We start from the raw sequence: 22,079 nt of genomic DNA, 5'->3' as shown, positions 1-22,079 counted from the left end.
CTAATCATGTCCCAAACATGAGAGACATTTGTTAATCCCAGCGTGATGACGCATTGTTCCCAAGGTAGTTTTTTTTTCTCTCTTATTTACAACTGTTTCCTAAATTGTACGGATGAGCAGCACTTTTATTGGTACTTCCTCTGTCTTTGAAAGCTTCAATTCCTAAAATCCGTGCCAGTCAAACTTGTTTAACTTTGACCAACTTTATAGAAAAGAGCATCAATATGTATAACATAAAATGAGTATCTTATGAAAATATATTCAATGATAAATCCAATGGTATTAATTTGGTACTATAAATCTTAACGTTTTTTTCTATAAATTTGGTCAAAGTTTTAAAAGTTTGACTTATGACAACTCTAGAAGTTGCACCTTTTAGGGACGGAGGGAGTACACAAATATTGTAGTCCTAGACAAGATTTAATTGTACTAGTTAAACTGCGTCATCGAGTGACTATAAAATAAATAGCAATTCTTTTAATTAAAAAAACAACAAACATATTGATTGAGTGCTTATGATGGAAGCGAGGTGTGATGATTCATAAGGAGGTTGGGTTTTCATTTTCCCCTAAAAAAAACGGAAAGAAACCTCATAAGGTAAGGTGGGTCCATATGCATGGGCAGAAATGATGGCCATGCACAGCACAGGGATAGAAAGAGAAGAAAGGTAAGAAAGAAGTGTTCAGTTCAGCATCCCAACGAAGGAAATCTCATCTCATCCTTGGGAGCTTTTCATCTTGCTGCACCGCAGTCGGTGTGAGACCCAACCCAACCATCCTGACTGCTTATAATAACACTGCTGTAAATATAAGAACCAACTAAACACTGTAGGAAACCAGTTCCACTACCAGCTTCACTTCACCCTGCTGTACTACCTATCAACGTCGGGCTTGGTGACTGTTGGTGGCAGTGGATGTAGGGATTACTCGACTTGATGAGCTGATGATAGTACTACTCGCTGGGAGTGATTGCCGGCGTAATGTGGGGGACTGAGTAACCAAGCAAGTACTCAGGAGTAAGGGCCATCCGATTTACCATGTTTGCCGTTCATTCACCAGGTCATCAAAAACACCTTTCAATAGAGTAGTTGCAGCAGTCATCGCTTGTCACATTGGCTTTGCCTTAACTTGCATTATTATACCATATGTACCTGTTGCTGCCGCTGCCGGAGCATCACCACAACTGCTCCTATAGTACTAGTTAAATACCTGTCGTGCTCATGACATGCGCACCTCCTCCTTCTTCCGCCATGGTCTTCTTCCCAGCACGGCGTTGAGTTCCACCCATCATTGCTTCTCGCCATCTTGGTCCAAACATTCTTGGTGATTGCTCCAGGCTTCCATCCCCCATCTGGCTCTGTGGTGAAAGAGCGATACAGGAACAGAGGCAAAGCAACAGAGGAGTTGGTTTTGCTGGCGACAATGGTGGAAGCAGTGGGGACCTTCGAGAGCAGAGGCCCCGGCGTTGCGGGGATGAGCAGCACGCTGGAGGAGGTGCAGATGCAGGAGACTCTCGCCTTCTCTGAAACCATCAAGGTTAGCTCATCCTTCCACCAGATTCGTGTTCGTCGCTGCATTCTTCTTCTCCATCTCGTTTCGGTTCCCTCCTAGCTTTTCCCAAAAAAACTACGTACCATATCTTGCTTGCTGACCACTTAAAACAAGTCCCCACATTGCTTTTTCCAATTGCAGGATCTCAAGACACTGAGGTCGCAGCTGTACTCCGCGGCACAGTACTTTGAACTTGCCTACATGCAGGAAGACAAAAAACAGGCGTATGTGTTATACCCAAATCCCCTCCATCCCTCCTGCTTCCCGCACGAGATCATCAACAAGCAGAATGCACTTGCAGTTAACTTTTCTTCACACATTCTGGCTTATGTTGCTCCGAATTTACTGATGGTCTGGATGTTTATCTGCATAGGATGACAAAGAACCTCAAGGAGTATGCCGTGAAGGCCCTTGTGAACACGGTTGACCACCTGGGGTCCATATCTTTCAAGGTCTCCAGCCTAATTGATCAAAGGTTCAATGAGGTCGCCGACGCCAATCTCCGCATCTCCTGCATCCAGCAGGTTTCAAAAGGCTTCTCATCCTGGAATCTGTATTAGTCCTGTTGTCTCTCTCTTTGAACTACTAATGAAGCAATTGGTTTCAGAGAGCTCAAGTTAGCCAAGCCTGTATGGACAGAGAGGGCCTTTCACAGCAATCCTTAGTGATCACTGCCCCTAAGTATCACAAGAGATACATATTGCCAGGTAAACGAGTATAGCTATCCTATTCTTTGTTTCGAATCTCAACTGTAACTTGTCAGCTCATTCTGAACGCAAGGAGTGACTTGGAATTAACTTTGGCAAGATATCTAAAATCCATTTGGCAATTGCAGCTGGAGACCAGTCAATGCCCAGTGCCGTGCCCAACTTCAGGGAAATGAACAAGGTCACAAACAGGGCTTCTCAGATACATCAAGTATTCAGTGGTAAGAATGCACCATAACATCTAGTAGAAAGTCTTCACCGCTTCTTCAATTAATGGCCCTAGGAAGTCCCATTTTTGTCGGACTTCTTCCTGCCCGAAAATTTTTTGGGCTGCCGGCGGAACCAAAATTTAAGGGGAGCCGCCCTTCCCTCGGGTCGTTTCGGGAGGCCCACCCAAAGGTTGGGATGGTTTTCCCTTCCCCCCTTCCCCCCCCCCCCCCCCCCCCGGCCCTTCTCCCTCCTCGTTCTTTCCTTTTGCAGGTAGGTTGACAATCCAATTGTTCACTGTTTACAGAAAGGTGCAATCAATTGCGCGAGTACCTTCGCAGCGTGCACGTTCAGCATCACCAGCACAGCGTGCACATTCCATGGCACCATCTAAGAATGCTACACCCACCAACAGAGGTAGAATAATCAACATCTGATCAGTTCATTCCAGCTATCCAGTTACCGGAGATTATTAGAAAGAGGCTCCTGATTTGCCCCTACAGATGCATATCAAGATCAGTTGACCCATGCTTAACCATCGATTTGTTTCTGCAAAAGCAGATAAGCGATCAGAATCACCAATTCCTTTCACAACTCCACTGACAAGGTCTGCGTCACTCTCAAAGAAGGCATCCTTGCTCAAGACATCAAGCGTCAGGGTTCAGGTAAATCACATGGGGTTGTGATGGAATCTTCCAAAAAATGGTACTCTAACGCCAAGACATTTTCATCTGTTGTTGCTTAAAATGCAGGCCACCTCACAGCCCAAGAAATTGGCACCACTGAGGTCACAGGCTGACAGGAGCAACGACTCGAAGGATGGTGAGCATACCCCAAAGAAGAGCAAGAAGTTTCTCAAGTCCATCCTCAGCAGGCGCAAGTCCAGAAAAGATGAGCCACTGCCAAGTTATTTTGACGACTACTGAGCCACAAGATTTCTCCCTCCATTGGATGGCACTGCAATCTCTGCATACTCCTACATCAGTGTTTTCATCGAAGTGTTATGTTCTCAATATAAATATCGTCATTGTATAGAAATAGCTTAAAGGTTACATGAATGTAGTTGAAGATGGGAAGTTTCAGCAAGATGTCTCACCCACTTGCATGTTTCTGTAAGAGATGCTCAGATAAACCTGTAACAGTCAAGGATGGTAATACACAACACAGAAACATCAGGTGTAATAGAAGCAATTACCTCTCACGCATTGCAACAGAGAGTAAAAAGTAGAAACTACAAGATTTTCTTGAAATATTATAGCTACATAACTATACAGAGTTGATATGAATATGACAACATTAACGCCAGTGCTCTACTCGACAAATCGCATAAATTCTCCCACACCAAATACAATCTTTGTTTGGTCCATTTGCCCTGCCATTGTACATTAACCCTAAACCCAGCACTTATGTATTGAAAAAAAAGTATTGTAGCTTGGTATCTCCCTACTTCTAGCTTACAACTTTACACCCTCCATCATCAACATCCTGGCGAACAAAACAAGATAACTTACTGTACAAATTTCCAAAGATTTATGGTCCACATTGCCTTGTGCAAAGTGCAAAAACTCATGGCCTCAAAATAAATCACTGAGGCAGTATGACTAGTCACATATCAAGCTCATATAAAAACTTGATGTACAAATTCTGATGTCAAATTTCCTAGATGTCTCTGCTCTTACATCATAGCTCCGTCTTTGCTATGCCATCCTTGAAAGGAGTAAAGCATCTCAAAATTCTCATGCACGAAACAAAATAGAATGATATCAAGCGACAAACTGCATCCATCACAACTTCTAGCATGTTTTCTTCCCTCTTTGCTTGTATTAACGCTGATATGCTGCAGCGAGATCTTTTATCTGAACAAGCTTCACAGAACCATCACCCCCACATGAAACGAAACCATTAGGCAACACCTGGATGTCTGTTACAGCAGCCTGCAAATACATAGGCATATAGTTAATAAAAGAGAAGTATGTGATATTACTATCTTCTCTTATCATAACATGACCAAAATTTACGAACAAAGTCATTAAACATTTTATATCGTCTTTATAATACTACATACTCTAACAACACCGCCAAAACCCCTGGAAGTTGGTTGGAAAAAGGTGTGCCGTTCATGCATCTTTGTCCAGTGAAAGACTAGCTGGGAGTTTTTAGCATCCCAAAGCTTCACATCTCCATCTTTGCTTCCAGTTAAGAACAAGCAGGTATTTGGGATGGTCAATACCTTTGTGACACTACCTGAAGATGGACGATAAAGATCAGACAGAGAAACCAACTTCAATTCTGAAGAGTACAATGCAGTATCACTTAGTTACCTAGATGAGCCTTTGGTATATGCCAGACCATCCCGCTATTGGTACCACCAAAAGTACTAGATTTGATGTCATGCATGGAAGATGCCTTGACACCATGCTCAGTGGTAATTCTATGATGCTTGGACTTTCCAGTAGAAAGGAAGCGGCAATCATGCAAAGCTATATCTCCATTTTTCCCACCAGTCACAACAAGCGGTGATATAGACCCACAGCCTCTATCACTATCAAACACAGAAATAGACCGAGCTCCTCCTGCAAGATGAAGTCCATGGTCAACTAAATATACTATATGCTATACAAAAGGACATCATATTGCGCAGATCTGATGATATGGCTGTACGGCAAAAACCACATGGGTAGGACTCAAATTCACCTCCCAAAAACCTCTAGGACACAAGCCTAGTCAGGCTGCTGTATGCAACACATGGCCCCTTGTGGTTTACTATCCCACTGTTGGAACTTCATGACAATTTGGCCATGTTGCCCAAACTAAGTCATAAGACGTATTCAAGACTATTTACTATTATACAGTACGTATATATAATCATGTTTGAGTCCTACTGGGCTACTAATGTATGTTGGAAAATGTCCACTTGATCTGGGGCTAGTGCAGAAAACAAAAAGGGTTCAGAACTGGTAAACATGGATAACTATCTTTTTTTCCCCCTAGGCCATGTTCAGTGTCCATGCTTGGGTTCATTTTATCTTTCACTGTATTATTTGGGAGAAGAAAGAGCAAGATGTATTTTGGTAACATGAGATTGACCTGCTGGCAACATATACAAATAAAACTCAACGACAAGAAATGACTTTGCTCACATTATGTATTTATGTATGAAAAGAAAACCAATTTATTCTGTTTCTTTCAGAAACATGTGATGTGGATCACTTTGCATTCATACCAACACATGAGTACTCAGTTATTGACAACTAAAATATACAGTTGCCAACTCAAAATTTTCAAAATCAAATTTATGACGCTAATATTTACACTTGTGCAGACATCATGACCCCATGGTGCAAGCCTGCGACAACCTTGGATACTGCATCAAGGTGCAGTCACATTACGGAACGGAAGAGCAACATGGGTTCTACTGCAAGTTCAGAAAATGAGGCACAAGGTGGGAATGCACTGCAATTCTCTTGTTTCATATTCGCAAATAGCAATGAACCATGGAAAATGCTCAAAACAAATGGATTTGACTTAAATGTTCTCAACACCTCATCAAGTTGATCCTTCTAGAGTGGTAACTGGATTGTGAAACTTTTCTTTTTGCCCATGTAAAGACTTGCGTTATTCTACACCCTAGGTGTAGAATCACCACAAGTCAAAATTGAGTAGAAAAAATACTGAGCAGTACTGGAGAGTGTTCAGTATCATCTTGTCCAACACTCAGGATCACGAAATACTGAACAATACTGAATTTTGCTCAGCATAACACTTCGGTGTAGAATAGTATTCTACACCTAGGGTGTAGAATAGCACTTGTATATATATATAGAACTATTACTCTGTAGCTGGCTACAAAATAACTTATTTTGTAGCCACTTTGAGTTACGATAATTACAATATTAATTTACAAGATTATTGTAACTCCTTACTAAGTGGTTTACTATAACATTACAGTAAATATCCCCATGTGTTATAGTAAGTCAACTATCGTAAATATGTATTGTTATGAACGAGGGTATTTTAGGATAACTAGGCCTTATGCTTTGCCAAGAGCTTAGAATTGTTTCTTCATAATTCATTGCTTTCCTTTCCATTGTGCTCCATGGGCTGCATATAAAAGGTACATAGGACTAACACCTCTTGTGCCTAGACAATATGGTACTATTCCTATAGACAAATAACTTTTTTTTTAGCAATATAGACAAATAACTAAGAGAGACACTAATTAACACTAATGGGCTTAAGGCCCAACTAGGACACTTGCGCCCTACGGCACCCCTCTTTATGCCCATGACATCTCCCCCGCCCTTGGAGAACCAGCTAGTCCTCGAGCTGGAGAGCTGACGCGAAATAGGGTTAAGCCTTTTACATCTCGGCTTCCCCTTTTTATTGAAGACTAAAATACAAGGATATCCACCTGGATCCCATGGGAAGAGCGCCTCTGCTGGCTTCATGTAGGCTGAAGGGTGGAGTGTGAAGCAGCCGGCCCTTATGCTAAAAGTGTCTAGCACCACAGCAGGCACAAGGATGAATGAGATAGCCTTTGATGCATGATGCTGGTGCGAGGTCGCTGCACTGGAAACGCCCATACTTGGACCTCCACTGCAATTGGAGCCGCAGGCCGTATCGGCGAGTCCGAGTGGATGAACGAGCTGAGGAGCATACGTATCTGCCACACCATGCGACGGACAAGCATTCCTCGCACTGTTGCCTGGAGGCGCACCGTTGCTTGCTCCTTCGATGCTTTTGTGGCACGAAGAGCCTGCGCTCGGCGACGTGCCAGGAGTCCCCGTGCTGCTGCCTAGAGGTGTACAGCTGCCCGGCGTTCACGGTCCTCCTTCTCGAGACGCACCTGGAGGCGATCCAGCTGTGCGGTCATCTCCGCAAGGTTGCGCAGGCAGTTGTCGACACCAAGGGACAGCCGGTGGAGCGGATTAGGGCGCGGAGTTGGTTTGAAGCGCCGCTGCAGGAGCTCGGTGAAGCGACGCCATGCTGGGTATTCATCTTGCGTGACTTGGCGGAACCACTCGCGGGCATCAGCTTTCAAATTGCGAGAAGCTAGCCATACCCGTTCTTCCACCATGATGCACTCCCGGCGGAAGTAGAGCTCGCACTGGTTGATGAAGGCCTCCGGATCAGAGGTTCCATCAAACTGCGGGAACTCCATCATGTACGGGCGTCGATGGGTCGAGGTCACGCCTTGGATCGGCGACGAGGGGTGAAGCCGTGGTCGTCTTGGATCGAGGCGGCGCCTGCTGGAGAACAGGCGGCGACTGCTGGTGGTGGGCTCGGTGGCGCGGAGGGGGTGCGGACAATTCCCTGCCTTTCCTTTCCTCCCAATCTTGGCCCTGATCTCTGGTGTGGCTAAGAATAGACGACATGCAGAGGTTGAGGGTTCGGTGGATGTTGCACGGCTGTGGAGGCTGCTGCGGCTAAGAATAGAACAAAGGCATGCAGCATTGGAGGACTAGCATGCAATGGTGGCCGCGCGGTGGGATGGAGTGGCGGCGGACGGTGCTGATCGGATCGGGATCGGAGAGTTGGCTCAGCGGCTGGAAGCGGGGTTGTTGCTGCGCGAGATGGTGGTGGGGATCGGGCTGTGGTGGTGGCGGCGCGTAGTGGGGCAGCGGCGGCGGCGTGTTTAGGGTTGAGGTGACGCTGCTGCTGGCTGCTAGGATCGGCTGATCTTTTTTTTTGGAAACGAAGGGGATCGACGGGATAGTTGTTGTTGCCGGCGGCTGATGGAGATGGAGGTGCGGCGGCTGGGGGCTGTGGTGGTAGATGGCCGTGGAAGATGGATCGGCCGGCGATCTGGATTGATTTTTTTTTTTGATGTGGAGGATTGGCAGTAGCTGTGGATGGATCGACAGGACTCGTGATACCAGATGTTATGAACGAGGGTATTTTAGGATAACTAGGCCTTATGCTTTGCCAAGAGCTTAAGAGAATGAGGGAGACTAGAATTGTTTCTTCATAATTCCTTGCTTTCCTTTCCATTGTGCTCCATGGGCTGAATATAAAAGGTACATAGGACTAACACCTCTTGTGCCTAGACAATATGGTACTATTCCTATAGACAAATAACTAAGAGAGACACTAATTAACACTAATGGGCTTAAGGCCCAACTAGGACACTTGCGCCCTACGACGCCCCTCTTTATGCCCATGACATGTATACATATTATCGTAAATGGAGGTGGCTACAGAATAACATATTTTGTAGCTAGCTACAGAGTAAATATATATAACAGGGTAACACAAGAGTCAGCAAACAATCTATCATAATCATTTTCCTACTATATCCTAATATGCAACAAGATCCGAAGGTGTGTCTGCAACAGTCATACATTTAGTGATTTATCCTGTACTAATCATATTACATTGCTTATTCAAGAATAATGATTATTTATTCTCAATAGTCAAACAGTAAACAATTAAGCATTGCTCACGCTCAGGACTTACCTTCATGGCACATGATAGAAGTTTGAGATGTGGCTGGTGGAGACAGTGTGTCCCATATAACAACATTTGCACCATTTGAACTATAGCCAGCAGAAGCAACAACTGATCCACTTGCAGACACATACGCAACATCCCTGTAACCAATAATAACTTATATGTAAGACAATGAGATCTGTACCAAGTAGCAGCTATTGGCTGTCGCATTGCATGGATGGAGTTTGGTACACATACGAGGCATGGCTGTCAAAGCATATAGATGACTCTGTAGGATGGACATTGCTTCTTCCACCCACTTCAACTTGCCATGTACAAACAGTACCATCTAATGCAGCAGTGGCAAACCGCTGTCCATAATAATCAAATTGAACAGCTGATATGGAGGCCAGTGCATAAGGCGGTGGAATATTAGCGGCAGGTAGAACACCATATGTAGCCATAGCACTATCTTTACCAAACTGAAAAGTTATAAGAATAAAAGTATAAATGGATATTTAAACATAGGGTATATATAGCTTATAAATAGTTCAACGCTAATAAATGAAGTCCTATAGTAGAAGTCATTCATGAAATATAGCGTGCTATGGGAATGTTTACTGGTTCCAGTAATGTTTGATATTATGGCTCCTAAAAAGATGTTTAAAAACTGCTTCCATATCTAGGGGGAAAGAAGTGCTTTAGAAAATGTATACCTCCCACAGATACACATGTGTATTGCTTGAACCAACAAGAAAAAATGGTAATGAGGGATGGCGGGATAATGCTCTTGAATGGATGTTCTCAATTGTTGCTGGAGGATCAATGAAATCCTCAAATTCTTCAGGTTCACCCCACCCAAACCCAGAGGCCCCAATACCAGCATAGCCTGGAATTCCAAATGCTCCACCACCAGTTAGGTCTCTTCCAGGTTTTGCTAACGAACCCAAACCTATAGTCCCTCCACCTGAACCAAGTTGTGACCCTCTTTTCCGACCAAGACCAACACCAGACGAGATAGAAGTTGGAGTAGGTGTAGACTGACAGCCAGCCCAGCCATCTAATGGCCAATCAGATCCCGACCAGACATACTCTGAAAAATTCTTGTCATGCTGCTTGTCGCTCCAATTGAAGAAAACAAGGCCCTGAAAAGAGGCTTCGCTTAGTTGGTATATAATGCTAACAATGTAACAGCATAACCATATGACACAATGACTTGCTAGAAAAACAGCACACACTGTACAAAGACAGCTCTTGAAATGAGGTTTGGCCAGCAAAACTGAAGAACATTAATACAACAAAGTTTAATATATTACGAAATAAAAGAATATATTTCATCCAATGCAGGTATAAATTTCTCTTTCTAGATGTGATGATATAAAACTCAGGATGAGTTATGACATACTGAAGTGATTAAAAATATACCTTTCGATTAGTAGCAATAGCAGCTTGTTTCTCATTGACAGAGTTAAGACATATCGCCTGCGCCACTGTAAAGGTTAAAATGCAGAGTACTAGAAAGGGAAGCAATGTGTACACTAAACAGTAAAAGATCTTTAAAGGCTCAATAGGCTTATATTAAATACCTCAAGAAGCTCCCCGCTTCTCCTTAAAATTTCCCTTGGGCTCTGAAACTCTTTTTGTATGATCAACTCTCTTCTTTTAGTTTCAAAAAACACTTCGCCGTTAGAAGAGGCTTTGTCAGTGAATCCTTGTCCCTTCCCATTGTTCTTGGAGCCAAGTCTGTGTTCATGTTCTTCTCCACTTCTTTGAGTAATAACTTTATCACACTCAACCACAGGACATCTTATGTCCTTCCAAGATCTAGTGACATTTATGCTGCTTAAAGAAAAACAATTAACTCCTTCATTCACAAAGGCATTACAAACATCCACAGGATTAACAGATATTTCCCACAAAATATTAAACAACGCCTCCATATTCTCACTGTTTGAAAGCTGCGAAATTCTCGAGAGGTGATCATGGCTATCACTGACTGGGTGTTGCTGAGACAACTTGGACTCTAACCAGAACAGCAAACTCGAACTTGAATTCATTGGTAACTTCTTCCTCAAGAACGATGCATGCAGTTTTACTAACGAAGATGACATAAAATGAATGGAATCCATAACAAATTTTGCAGCAACAGAAGTGATAAGACCCCTGAATTCTGAACCACTAACACCAACTTCGTGTTCAAGTCCCTCTTTTTCAAAGAATTCCCTTAGATGATGTTCAATCACAGATATCAACCGAACCCACACAGAAGTGCCTACCAAATGCCACTTCTCATCTGCTAAAAGATTTGAATTCACACTCTTTTTTAGTTGTGTCTTACTCAATGCAGCACAGGGCATTTCTCCTTCTGTATTCAATGATATATCATGATTTTTGTGGCGTATAGCATGCATCAGTTGATCTAATAGTACTTGAAAGGGATCCCCATTAACAGAAGCAGCTAGAACTGGATTTATCATGATAAGTAATGCTTTTATGTCGCAATACAACCAAGAAAAGGAAAAGTCTACAATGTACTCAAACAGATCCATAACTGCCAGCACAGCTGACCTGTCATCCAGAATATAATTTCCACTGTTGTCATGTCTAAGAAGTAACCTGCTGACGTTCAGGTAATTTGACAAACCTGTTATAATGTACTTATGACTCTCTTTAGGTGCGCATGCAGTAGAATTGGTGTGCTCCATACTCAGAACAGAACACATGGAGGAGAAGACAACATATCGACTAAGAAACTTCCAGCTCTCTTTGAATGAAAACAATAACAGATAATCGAGTGGGCAGAGAGGGTGACATTCAAGAATACGATTATCAGTTGCAACATCTGGTGACCTAGTACCCCATAACAAAACATGCGCTAGAAACAATAAACCATCATGGCTACAAAAGATTAGGATCTGCAACAAAAGAAGGGGAATTTTTTGGATGAACTACCATTCAAAGTTGACCAGAAATTATAAAAATAAAAGAAGCAGCTATCTAACAGCATTACCTTCTCAGCTATATCAGCAAATTTGAGGGAGAACCTTTTATCAAATATTGAGATTACTGCTGTAATATCACACATAAGTTTTTCAATTTGATGATTGTTGTACTCATTAAGAACTTTTTCTTCAGATAATGATGTGTTGCATTGTGAACAGAGTGAATGCTTTCTCAGAAGGCTAGATAGATACTTTGAAGCCATAGTTACTTTAAGGTTGGACTCAACACCACTAATGACAGATGAAGATAGCCAATTCTTAGAAGCAGAGAAAGGGCTCAGTATTCCATCAAAAATCTTGTGTTCTCCATCACCAGGTGAGATGATGCTATCCTTGCCATCTATGCTTGAGTTAGTAGATAGGCATTCAAGTGCTTCAAGCTAATGAGTGACAAAAAAGTTCAACAATTAGAATCATATACAAAATAATAGATACAAAATACAGGGTGGACAAGCGAAAAGAAGTCAGCCAGCACAAGGTAAACTTACAGGTAGTCCACACTTATTCAAGGCACATGCAGCCACTGCAAATGAAAACTTAGATAACTTTGCAGATACAGCTTCACCAACAGAGTTTCTGAAACTACTTTTTGTCGAGAGAATTGCACAGTAATGACCCACTTCTGGGTCTGCAAGCACATTTTGATTAATCAGCAACTTTGGATGACAACCAAATAGTCTATTGACAGACTGGCAATAATTCCCTAACATCCACTGAGGATTCAGATGAGATAAAGTTAAATTGAAGGATTACACTGGAACCACAATAATGTATATTGATTCTCAACATAGCAAATTGGAAAGGCAATTAGACAAAGGCCACATGTATATGACACACCTCAAACAGGCTTGACAGCCAGTTGTCTCCTCTCTCAATTGCATCTGGAAGTAGCACATTACAAATGAGATTACGCTCCAGAGGCCCTCCAGATCCTTCAACAAGCCGACAAATTACAATGGCGAGCTGTTCATCTTGAAGGTTCTTTGCACAAACATTCACTGCTGATGAAGTATCATCACCAAGGAGAAAAAAAGCTATAGCAAGCTCCCATTGATGCCTTCCCATTAGTACATAAGCATTTTTTAGAGCAGCAGCCTTGTGCCTTTCTTCCTGAATAGATTCATCCCAATAAGTGTGATGTAGTAATATAGGTTACAACGCAGCGTTGTTTTCGTATATATGAAAGTTCATGTTTTTAACCAATACAAAACTTAGATAATCATTCACAAATATATGGTGTACATGTACCCCTCGTCAATCTGTGTGGGCAATAGAATGACCTTATCGCAAAAGGAATTTGCCGAAGGAGGGTGAAAATGTGCAATCATCAAATCATTTGGCAAGAAGGCTCTAGAAAAAATCGACCTACGGGGGAAGACTGGTCCAACGGCATTGCACTAAGAAGAAGCTTCTCTTGTGCCGACCGAGAAACATCCCAAAGGGTGGCTGCCCTAGACGTGCAACAACACATGCCTACAGCCATGTGTATCTCGCTGGAAGCAACTCAAATGGTTACACATAACTCAGCAACACAGCCGATGAGGGGTGTTTTTTAATCCAGATTCACTCCCACGAGAAGTGGAACCTAGGAGTCTAGGACCAGGGGTGCTACTAAGGTTGTTGTGTGCCCTAAGCAACAGACCCTTTCGCAAATTGAGTATATGATGATATGTTTGAACAAAAATGGAAACCAATACATTTAAAAAAATGAATATTTCAAAAACAATATTATTAAAAAATAACTTGAAATTCCTTGGTCATATTATCTGCATCTGGCTCAAAAAAGTCCAGGATTGCCCGCATAATGATAATCTATGAAGTATGAACTGTCCCCTAGCTCATATGAGGTGCCAGAACTAGCATTACTTATTTCCTGAAGAATCTAAAATATGAACTTTGCAAGATAATTATAGGATCAAGCCACACATATGAAATAGAAACAACCACATAACTGATTTTCTCCAGTAATCAAATAAAAAACTTACAACAGACTGAAATACCTGGAAGTTTCTGGACAAAAACTCATATAGACGCTTATCCTTCTCATCTCTACTAATCTTGAAAAGACCAACCAACACTTTTATTCTGTTCAATGCTATGTAGAGCAAAGCACAATCCTTGGGGTCCTTACTTTTAAGATACTGCAACCTTGCCAACTTCTCCATCTACAATTTCATAGATACCTAATCAGCACAGGTGATTATCCAGATAACTGCAAGTACAAAAATCCTTCATTATGGTGTTTAGAGATAGGGCACAAAAGATCAATGGAGAGTCATTAATGCTTAATTCCTAAAATTTGGAAACTGCATTACAACAATAATAGAACAGTATCACATAAGTTGAGAATGCAATCCTATCATAGACAGGTCAAATTTAATGACTTCTTTGGGGAAAAAGAAACATAGCATTTAACTCTAACCAAGGCAAGCAGAAAGAACATTAGTGCCTGTTTTGGTATGGGAAATAGACATGAATCTTTAGGATCAATCTTTTCAAGGGGCAACGAAATCCACTTCATCCAAACACTCACTTGGTATAGGATACTACTGATCAAACGAACCCGTTATTATGTGTTAGTTTAAATTATCTTATTAGCACCTGCAGGATGCATTGCAAAAAAAACATAAACAGCCTTTTCAGGGGTTGAGAACATGATCCGTATGAATTTGATACAAAAATGTGCATCATGACGGTTTTGCCAGTTCACAAGACATGCTCTAGTTTACCACTCTTTTTAAATGATGAAATCCATTTTCTCTTTAGGAAAACAAAATTATAGAAGTTAGATTAGTTCTGAAGCATTGGATCGCTTGGATTCACATACCCTTGTCCTTAGTTGGGACACATTTGTATACCACAATCCTATACCAAGCTTTTGCATCTCTGGCCAGGTTGGCTCTGCAGGAAGCACAGAATTAAGTAGATCATCCTGACAATCAGATTGGAAGGCCCACGCTATGGAAGCAGAATCAACACGGCACCCTGATGAATCTCCAGGTCTTCTAAGAGCATGGAGTTGTTGGAACTGCACAGCAACCCAGAACCTTGAGAGATAAAATTACTAATTAGTGTAACTTTAACCACATATGATAGTATAAATCCAGCTCAAACACTTAACTAGTCTCTAGATTAAAAAAAACGAGATCCAACCTAGGAGGAACTAGGCGATTTTTCATTAAGAAGAGAAGATAGAGAAAATAGGCACCCAAATTCAAGCCAAAAGGAGACTTACCTAGGTGGTTGGGTGCATGACCACACCTCCCACCCAACCAGTTTAGCTAGGCTCACTTCCTAACTAGTCTCTAGATTCAAGTAATGTAATACCAATGAATTTTCATAAGTAAACATTTCAAAGTTCCATTACCTTCTTCCTGCTTCATCAAGGTTTTTGTAGGGAGAGGAATAGCTCTGATCAGTGATTCCAGCCATAAGATCAGAAATTGCAAGTATCTGATTTTTCTCTGAGTCACTTATACCATATATGCTGGAACTCTTATCAAGGAGCTCAACAATCTCTGGTTTCCTGGATGCACTAGTTGTAGTATTGATACCTAAATTGCCATCCTCATAAAGAATTGAAGTTGAAGGTGACAACAGATTGAAAGTTGTGTTACTTCTATCTTCACCCCACATAAACCCCTTGGTAGAAATGTTGTTGGACACTGTTGCTGCAAAGTATTCAGACAAAGGAAGTTCTGGAATACTATGGCTTGATTTATGGCATGTGCTGCACTTTGACATGGCCTTCGAAGTTTCACTCGCTTTCATGGATTGAAAAAGATGGTGCAGAGCAGCATCGACACGTTTCCATTCACCTATGCACAAGAAACAAAATAATCAATGACTCAACTATGTTACTTGATTTGCACAAAATTGTGTAGGATACTAAGTGATTTTCAAATAAACTATGCAAGGTCACAAGGATATATCTTGTCGAATGGGTATCAAAGATTAGGGTATCTATATACTCTAATAAAGCTAATCCCCACTAGACGTTCTATCTCTTCTTGTAAGGTGTGGTTGACAGCACCATTTAATGGTGATGCTATAAAAGCTAGTATATTTGTAGATCAGAAGGTTCAAAGGAACACATGAACCATCCAAACCTGGCTATTCCAATTTATGACTGGTCAAAGTTACTTACCGGGACATTCCAGGAAACAGCAGTTCCATCAAGGTTAATGTCTTGCAAACAGGTTGGGGAAAACTTTTAGAACTAAAACAATCAGGTTTAGTTGGGCACAGCAGTTTATTGTTCTCTTTTCGAATACACTAAATGACAAGATTTTTAAGAGCCACGTAGAACTTTGTCTATATTTCTCATAGAATCACAGCAGATCATGCCAAAAGTAAACTTGTATCTCGAAATTCAACTCACATTAACTCTAACATCTTGAAAATCTAAGGTAAGGTAGCAGTAAAATTGTTGGAGCTAGTACTGCCGCATAGGAAGTATGAGTGGGAGGTGGGTGGTCGAGGCTTAGAAGCCTGGCAGCGAGGATGTGATTGTGTGCTCGACGTCGGCTAGGGCACAGGAGAACACAGAGGGGCGAGAGAGATTAGATCAATCTTCAGCTAACCTTTCATTAATCCAGTGTCAAATACTTATACCCAAATCTTAACAAACTTCTCTGCTAACTCAAAGGAACAAACAAACTCTAAAGAATCAGATCCTATCAACTGAACGTCCACGCGCTGGAGACTCCTGGTGACCGCGCTCTGGCGCGTCGCAGCATGGCTCGGCAGGCTCGCTCCTCAGCCACGATTCTGCTTCCTCCGTTGATACACGCTGCCCAACATAACAAAAATTATCTAACATCTTGCTCTGCTAGCCACAAATAAATTTCATCTTGAGCAATAGCAGTCTTGAAACCACAACAAGAACTACTAGTTTCTCCCTCTATCCCAAAATACAAACATTTCTAGGTTTGTCCTAAGGCCCTGTTTAGATTGGAGATGACAAAATTTTGGGTGTCACATCGGATGTGTCGGAAGGATGTCGGGAGGAGTTTTTAGAAACTAATAAAAAAATAAATTACATAGCTCGTCTGGAAACTGCAAGACAAATCTATTAAGTATAATTAATCTGTCATTAGCACATGTGGTTACTGTATCACTTAAGGATAATCATGGACTAACTAGGCTTAAAAGATTCATCTCGCGATTTTCAACAAAACTGTGTAATTAGTTTATTTTTTATCTACATTTAATGTTCCATATATGTCTAAAGATTCGATGGGATGGATGAAAATTTTTTAGGTAGGGAACTAAACAGGGCCTAAGTAAAACTACCTTAAGTTTGACCGAGCTTATAGAAAAGAACAATAACATTTTCGATATCAAATGAGCACCATTACATCCATTGCGGCATATATTTTCATAGCTTACTTCCTTGATTGGGTAGATGTTAGTAGTCTTCTCTATAAACTTGGTCAAGCTTAGGATACTTTGACTTAGGAGAAAACTAGAAACACTTAAACTTTGGGATGGAGGGAATAGTTTATTGTACCTATATAACCTAGTAAAATCAAAATAATAGGGCATTACTCTTCAATGAGAATCCAGATTATTATTTTCAAATGCGCAATTAAGCATTCACAGAGAGGTCTATAATCAAGTTAAAAGATGTTAATGTGCATACCCCAAACGCTACTTATTTTTCATTAGACAATTTTTTAAAAAACAAGAAGTCCATTCGTATCAACTTAGCAACACTTGAGATAAATGTAGAGTTGAGAGAGAAAGAGAGTATTTTAGGTAAATCCAACACACCTGAATAAAGATACTGGACAAGTGCTCTTGGGTGATATGATGCCAGCGGTCCACTCAATCTATCAGCTATATGCAACAAGCTCCAAAAACCATGAGAATAGTGACTATGTTGGTCTGTTAGCAGGACATCATTGCTATCAACATTTCTACTGTTGTTGTAATTTTCTGGTAACTTGAGTTTACCAAAAGTAGCTTCGTTAAAATTGTTAGTACATGGCAACATCTCATGAACTACAGGACAAGAATGTATCTGGGTCATGTACTCATCATCTCCAGTTACTAGCCATGAACTGAAGAGTGAAAGATGGTTCTCATGAACAAGCACAACAGTTGCTTTTGGCCCCCAATGAAAGCCAACAATATCATGATGAGCATGGGATAATACAATACAGCTCCAAAGATGCTCTTCTTTTGAATTCTCAGTGTGTAGTACATTCTGGAAGGAAGAATGCTTATGAGAATATATACGCAACTCATTAGCTAGATAAACTGCAAGTAGAAATCGTCCATCACCTAAGGATAGCCCGTCTAAACCAACAATATGGTCCTGCAACATTAGTGTATCTTCTAGCAGAAAATTCCCATCCCCCCTGATTTTTACTGCTTCCCAGATATGAATAGAGGTGCTATTTTTCTTCAAATTTCTACTAACAGTAATAACTCTACCACAGCCTGACAATAAAACTGTGTCAATTGGTCCTTGATGAGCACCAAACATGCCTACTAGCTCCCAGATGTGTCTTTCTTTCTCAGTCTGTAAAGAGTTATCTGCACAAGACATCTTCCAAAGTTTTACAGTGCCATCAGAGCAACCAGTAGCAATATGATAGCCTGGAACAGTTCTGTAAGGGTCATGTTGTTGTATAGGCAGTACAGTATTATTCAGCAGCATTACAGAAATGCATGTGGGATATTCTCCCTCCAGGCCAGAAGGAAAGACTGAAGAACCTTCATAAACAACTGCTGAAAACATTTCATTGTCGAAGCATACATGTGCCCCTTGGTTTGTGGTGGAAAGTGAGCTAGGAGCAAAACCACACAAACATCTCCCATTGACATATTGATTTTCTGAATGCAATACTACTTTCCATGAGAAAGCTTGGAAAGTCTTCTTCCATAGACATACTACTAGGAAACTGTTGTTCACGAAACAACTGCTGCATTTAGAATCTAATGGTATTGTATGAATGCTGTCAGGTGGCCCTTCGGCATTGCTTTCTGCAAGGAAGGGGATTGTGAAAATTTTCTGGCATGAAAGAACCTCGTCTTTCTGAATTCTGACGATGAAACAATCAGCTCCACTTTCCCCTCCAAGGACAAGAAATCTATTATCATGAGTAACAGAAGGCGCCCAACACAAACATGAGTACTGGACATCTTCAGAAATGTTACGCAAATCAAATTTGCACAACAGCTTCCATAAAGGATACATAGGTGCATGCAATGTCGGTATGAGAGTTGAAAAGGTTGACAGAGACCAGAAAAATATCATTCTGTTTGAATCCATGGAGACAGCTAGCTCTATTTCGCAGCTATATGGATGGACAGCCACTTGTCTGATGCTACCCTTATGTCCATCTTGTTTGACAGGCTTAGTCAAACAACACAAGATACTTTCAGCAGAATCACTTGAAGCATGGTTCCCAGAATCAGCTGACAGTCTGGTGGATAAGGCTGACCAAACGAATGAATCGTCCACCAGCAAATGAAGCAAAAAGCATGTTACAGGTGGACCAGAACATAAGCTTCTTGAGATGACAGCCTCAACAAAAATTGACTGTTCTATAGATTTTGGAGGGCCTGAGTTAACATAGGACTCCCCCCAGCCCTGAAGTTTGCTCTGTTTCCATAAAGTAATCCGTGGGTACCTTGGAGGAAATACATCATCCAAACAATGGACAGCCCAGAAGCTAACGCAAGGACCGGGCCCAAGACTTACAAGCCACTCACATTTACCAACCTGGCTCTCCCTCAAATCGCCTGAAAACAACTTGAATCTACCTTTCTCGTCTCTTGACACAACACTGCCAGATTCCATGGACCATCTCACACTGATATCCACTCCGAGGACTCCATTCAGAGTGTTGTTTACCTCCATTACTGCAATGACACTGAATGATATTTGCAAACCACGCTGCTTCTTCGACCTGGCCACCTCATCCTCACTCCAAAGCCGGACAGTCCCATCAAAGCAGCAAGTCATGAGGATCTCTCTCCTGATCTCAGACCGATCATGGACATATAACGAACAGGGTCTCCACTGGATCATACAAACAGGCTGCGGATGCACAAGCTCAGCTTGCTCCAGCCCCCTCCTGGCATCATTCAGAAACACAAGAACAGGCACACTGCCGTCAGCTGGAGCAAGAGCTGCCCCTGTCGCGACAGGACCCTGCACGGAGCAGGTAGTGGAGACAAGTGCTTGCGGCACCTGCGGCGTAGACCTCCAGGTGAGCTGCCAGGAGGACTCCAATCTGGTCCACATGGAAACACCTGAGCCAACTGCCACAATGCCATTGCCGCAGCCAGTCCAGGAGACAGCGGTGATGGCGAACGTCTCGGTGATAGACCATCTCAGGAGCCAACCAAACGAACCTGCAGATTCCAATCTCCAAACACTGAGCCGTGCCACAACAGCCGTCTAAGCTAAGCTGACGAGCTGCGAGGATAATTTGAGGAGTTGGACAGAGAAGCAGACCTGGAGAAGAGGTGGGCGCTGGCTGGAAGACGGATACAGAATTTTCAGCAGCGGCGGCGACCTCTCCGCTCCCGCTGCCGCACCAAGCGACGGCGGAGACGGGGGCGCGGAGGTCGATGACCTGGCGGAAGAACGGGGAGCAGCTGACGTTGCTGTTGTCATCCCGGGAAGGGGAGGGGAGGTGGGATACGACGAGGAAGGAGCCGGCGGCGTAGGCGACCCAGGGAAGGCCCACGAGGTCAGGGAGGAAGGCGATGGCGCGCGGGTCGCGGGTGGGCGCCGGCGGGATTAGATGCGGCGGGCCGAGGGCGAGCGGCAGCGGCGGAAGCGCGTCTCGCTCCCCCATCGTCGTGCCGGCTGCTGCATGCGCCACTGTGGCGGCGATGGTGGTGGTAGCTGGAGTTGCGTGGATCCCCCTCACCGGTTGCCAATGCCACGGCCGATCTCTGGAAAGCCGGCGACCACTGTGTGCGGCTGTGCACGGACGTGGGCTACGTTATTGCGCGGGCCACGACCTGGGCTTTCTGGGCTAATTTAATTGTCTTGCAGTCATGTATTTGTTGGTCCATCCTTCTATTATCGAGCTGAGAAACTCGTTGAGTTTGAACAGTATTTAAAAATTTTAGTTTTATGATTTTTTTTATATATTCTATTTTTTATTTAAATTTTTATACTCAATCTATCCTAAATTATAAGATGTTTGACTATTTAATACCAAGTTTGACCACTCATTTTATTCAAATTTGTGTAAAATATCACTTCTTTTATCGTGGCTTGGTTTATTAATAAAAGTTCTTTATTAAAGACTTAAATTTGACTATGTTTGTATAAATTTTTTGAATAAGACAAGTGGTCAAATTTAGGGTTAAAAAAGTCAAACGTCAGATTGAGGTAGCAGTATCTTCAATTAAACTTTGTTAAATATTTTAATCATCCAACTAAATTGTGACTTTACTTATTAGTGATCTAGCCTCGCTTTGCAATAATTGACATCTGGACCTAACAAAAACCTAACTTGTCTCTGAGTTGGCAAACAAAACCTCGTTTAAAATGTCTCCAACAATTTGTCATCTGGCTTTCCCATTCTTATTTTTTTAGCAAAATAAAAAAAAATCTTCTTTAATAGTTTGGCATCTTCCCTCCCCGTCTTTTCCAACATCACAAAAAATTATCCCGAGCGCGCATATATGCGCGCAGCCTAGAAGGTTTTCTGACTCGTCTAGTAAGCAAAAAGAAAGACAGTATTCTAGATGAGAAAAATGTAAGAGAGAAAGATTTGGTAGAAAGGCTTAAACACGTAAAAAAAAATTCTCATACTAATTTAGAAGTTGGTAAACACCATATTTTGGAGAGAAAAATATAAGGATCTCTTGGAGATGTGACAAGTGCCAAAATGGATGATTTCTTCATAAAAATTGCCTGGAGTAAGCAATTGACTTGCAACTGCATTGTTGATTTGATAGAACAAAAGATGCACAGGAGCAAGCGTGGCTTTTCTCATATGAGCTAGTTTGCCCACTAGCACCTCCTTCATTTTCCTGTAAAGGTCATATTGCCTTTTTTCTATTCGATGAGTTTTGCAAACTTTTAAAATCACTAACTTTTATTTATTATTAATGAATAATATATATTAAAAATAAAGTTCTCGTCTTAAAAATAGATGGATGATCTCTAGATTTTATAGACTGAGTTTATAATAAGGTCACTAGAA

At 42.0% G+C, this 22,079-nt stretch overlaps 2 protein-coding genes across 3 annotated transcripts; one reads left to right on the top strand and one right to left on the bottom strand.

Moving 5' to 3' along the window:
- On the top strand, positions 488-3,655 carry LOC8075476 (putative protein ABIL2). Its single transcript, XM_021456226.1, has 8 exons — positions 488-1,535; positions 1,692-1,774; positions 1,924-2,074; positions 2,158-2,257; positions 2,386-2,486; positions 2,617-2,881; positions 3,026-3,129; positions 3,217-3,655. The coding sequence occupies exons 1-8, from the start codon at positions 1,422-1,424 to the stop codon at positions 3,388-3,390; spliced, it is 1,092 nt and encodes a 363-aa protein (XP_021311901.1). The 5' UTR covers positions 488-1,421; the 3' UTR covers positions 3,391-3,655.
- LOC8075475 lies at positions 3,761-20,852 on the bottom strand. 2 transcript variants are annotated; one of them, XM_002455734.2, is made up of 16 exons: positions 20,369-20,848; positions 17,671-20,265; positions 15,263-15,713; positions 14,723-14,942; positions 13,896-14,060; positions 12,733-13,005; positions 12,384-12,608; positions 11,904-12,275; positions 10,480-11,808; positions 10,319-10,375; positions 9,610-10,038; positions 9,152-9,375; positions 8,921-9,054; positions 4,786-5,037; positions 4,530-4,708; positions 3,761-4,398 (listed from the first exon to the last, which is right to left on the bottom strand). In XM_002455734.2, exons 1-16 carry the CDS (start codon positions 20,712-20,714, stop codon positions 4,288-4,290), a joined length of 7,362 nt encoding a protein of 2,453 aa, XP_002455779.2. In that variant the 5' UTR covers positions 20,715-20,848; the 3' UTR covers positions 3,761-4,287. The 2 variants fall into 2 exon arrangements, with proteins under 2 accessions (XP_002455779.2, XP_002455777.2); XM_002455732.2 differs by lacking the exons at positions 3,761-4,398; positions 4,530-4,708; positions 4,786-5,037; positions 8,921-9,054; positions 9,152-9,375 and having other exon boundaries at positions 9,816-10,038; positions 10,319-10,383; positions 20,369-20,852.

Source organism: Sorghum bicolor, chromosome 3 (genome assembly GCF_000003195.3).
Source record: "Sorghum bicolor cultivar BTx623 chromosome 3, Sorghum_bicolor_NCBIv3, whole genome shotgun sequence".
In the NCBI taxonomy this organism is placed as follows: domain Eukaryota; kingdom Viridiplantae; phylum Streptophyta; class Magnoliopsida; order Poales; family Poaceae; genus Sorghum; species Sorghum bicolor.
Note: the sequence above shows the minus strand (reverse complement) of the source record. Positions and strands in the feature narration are given on the sequence as shown.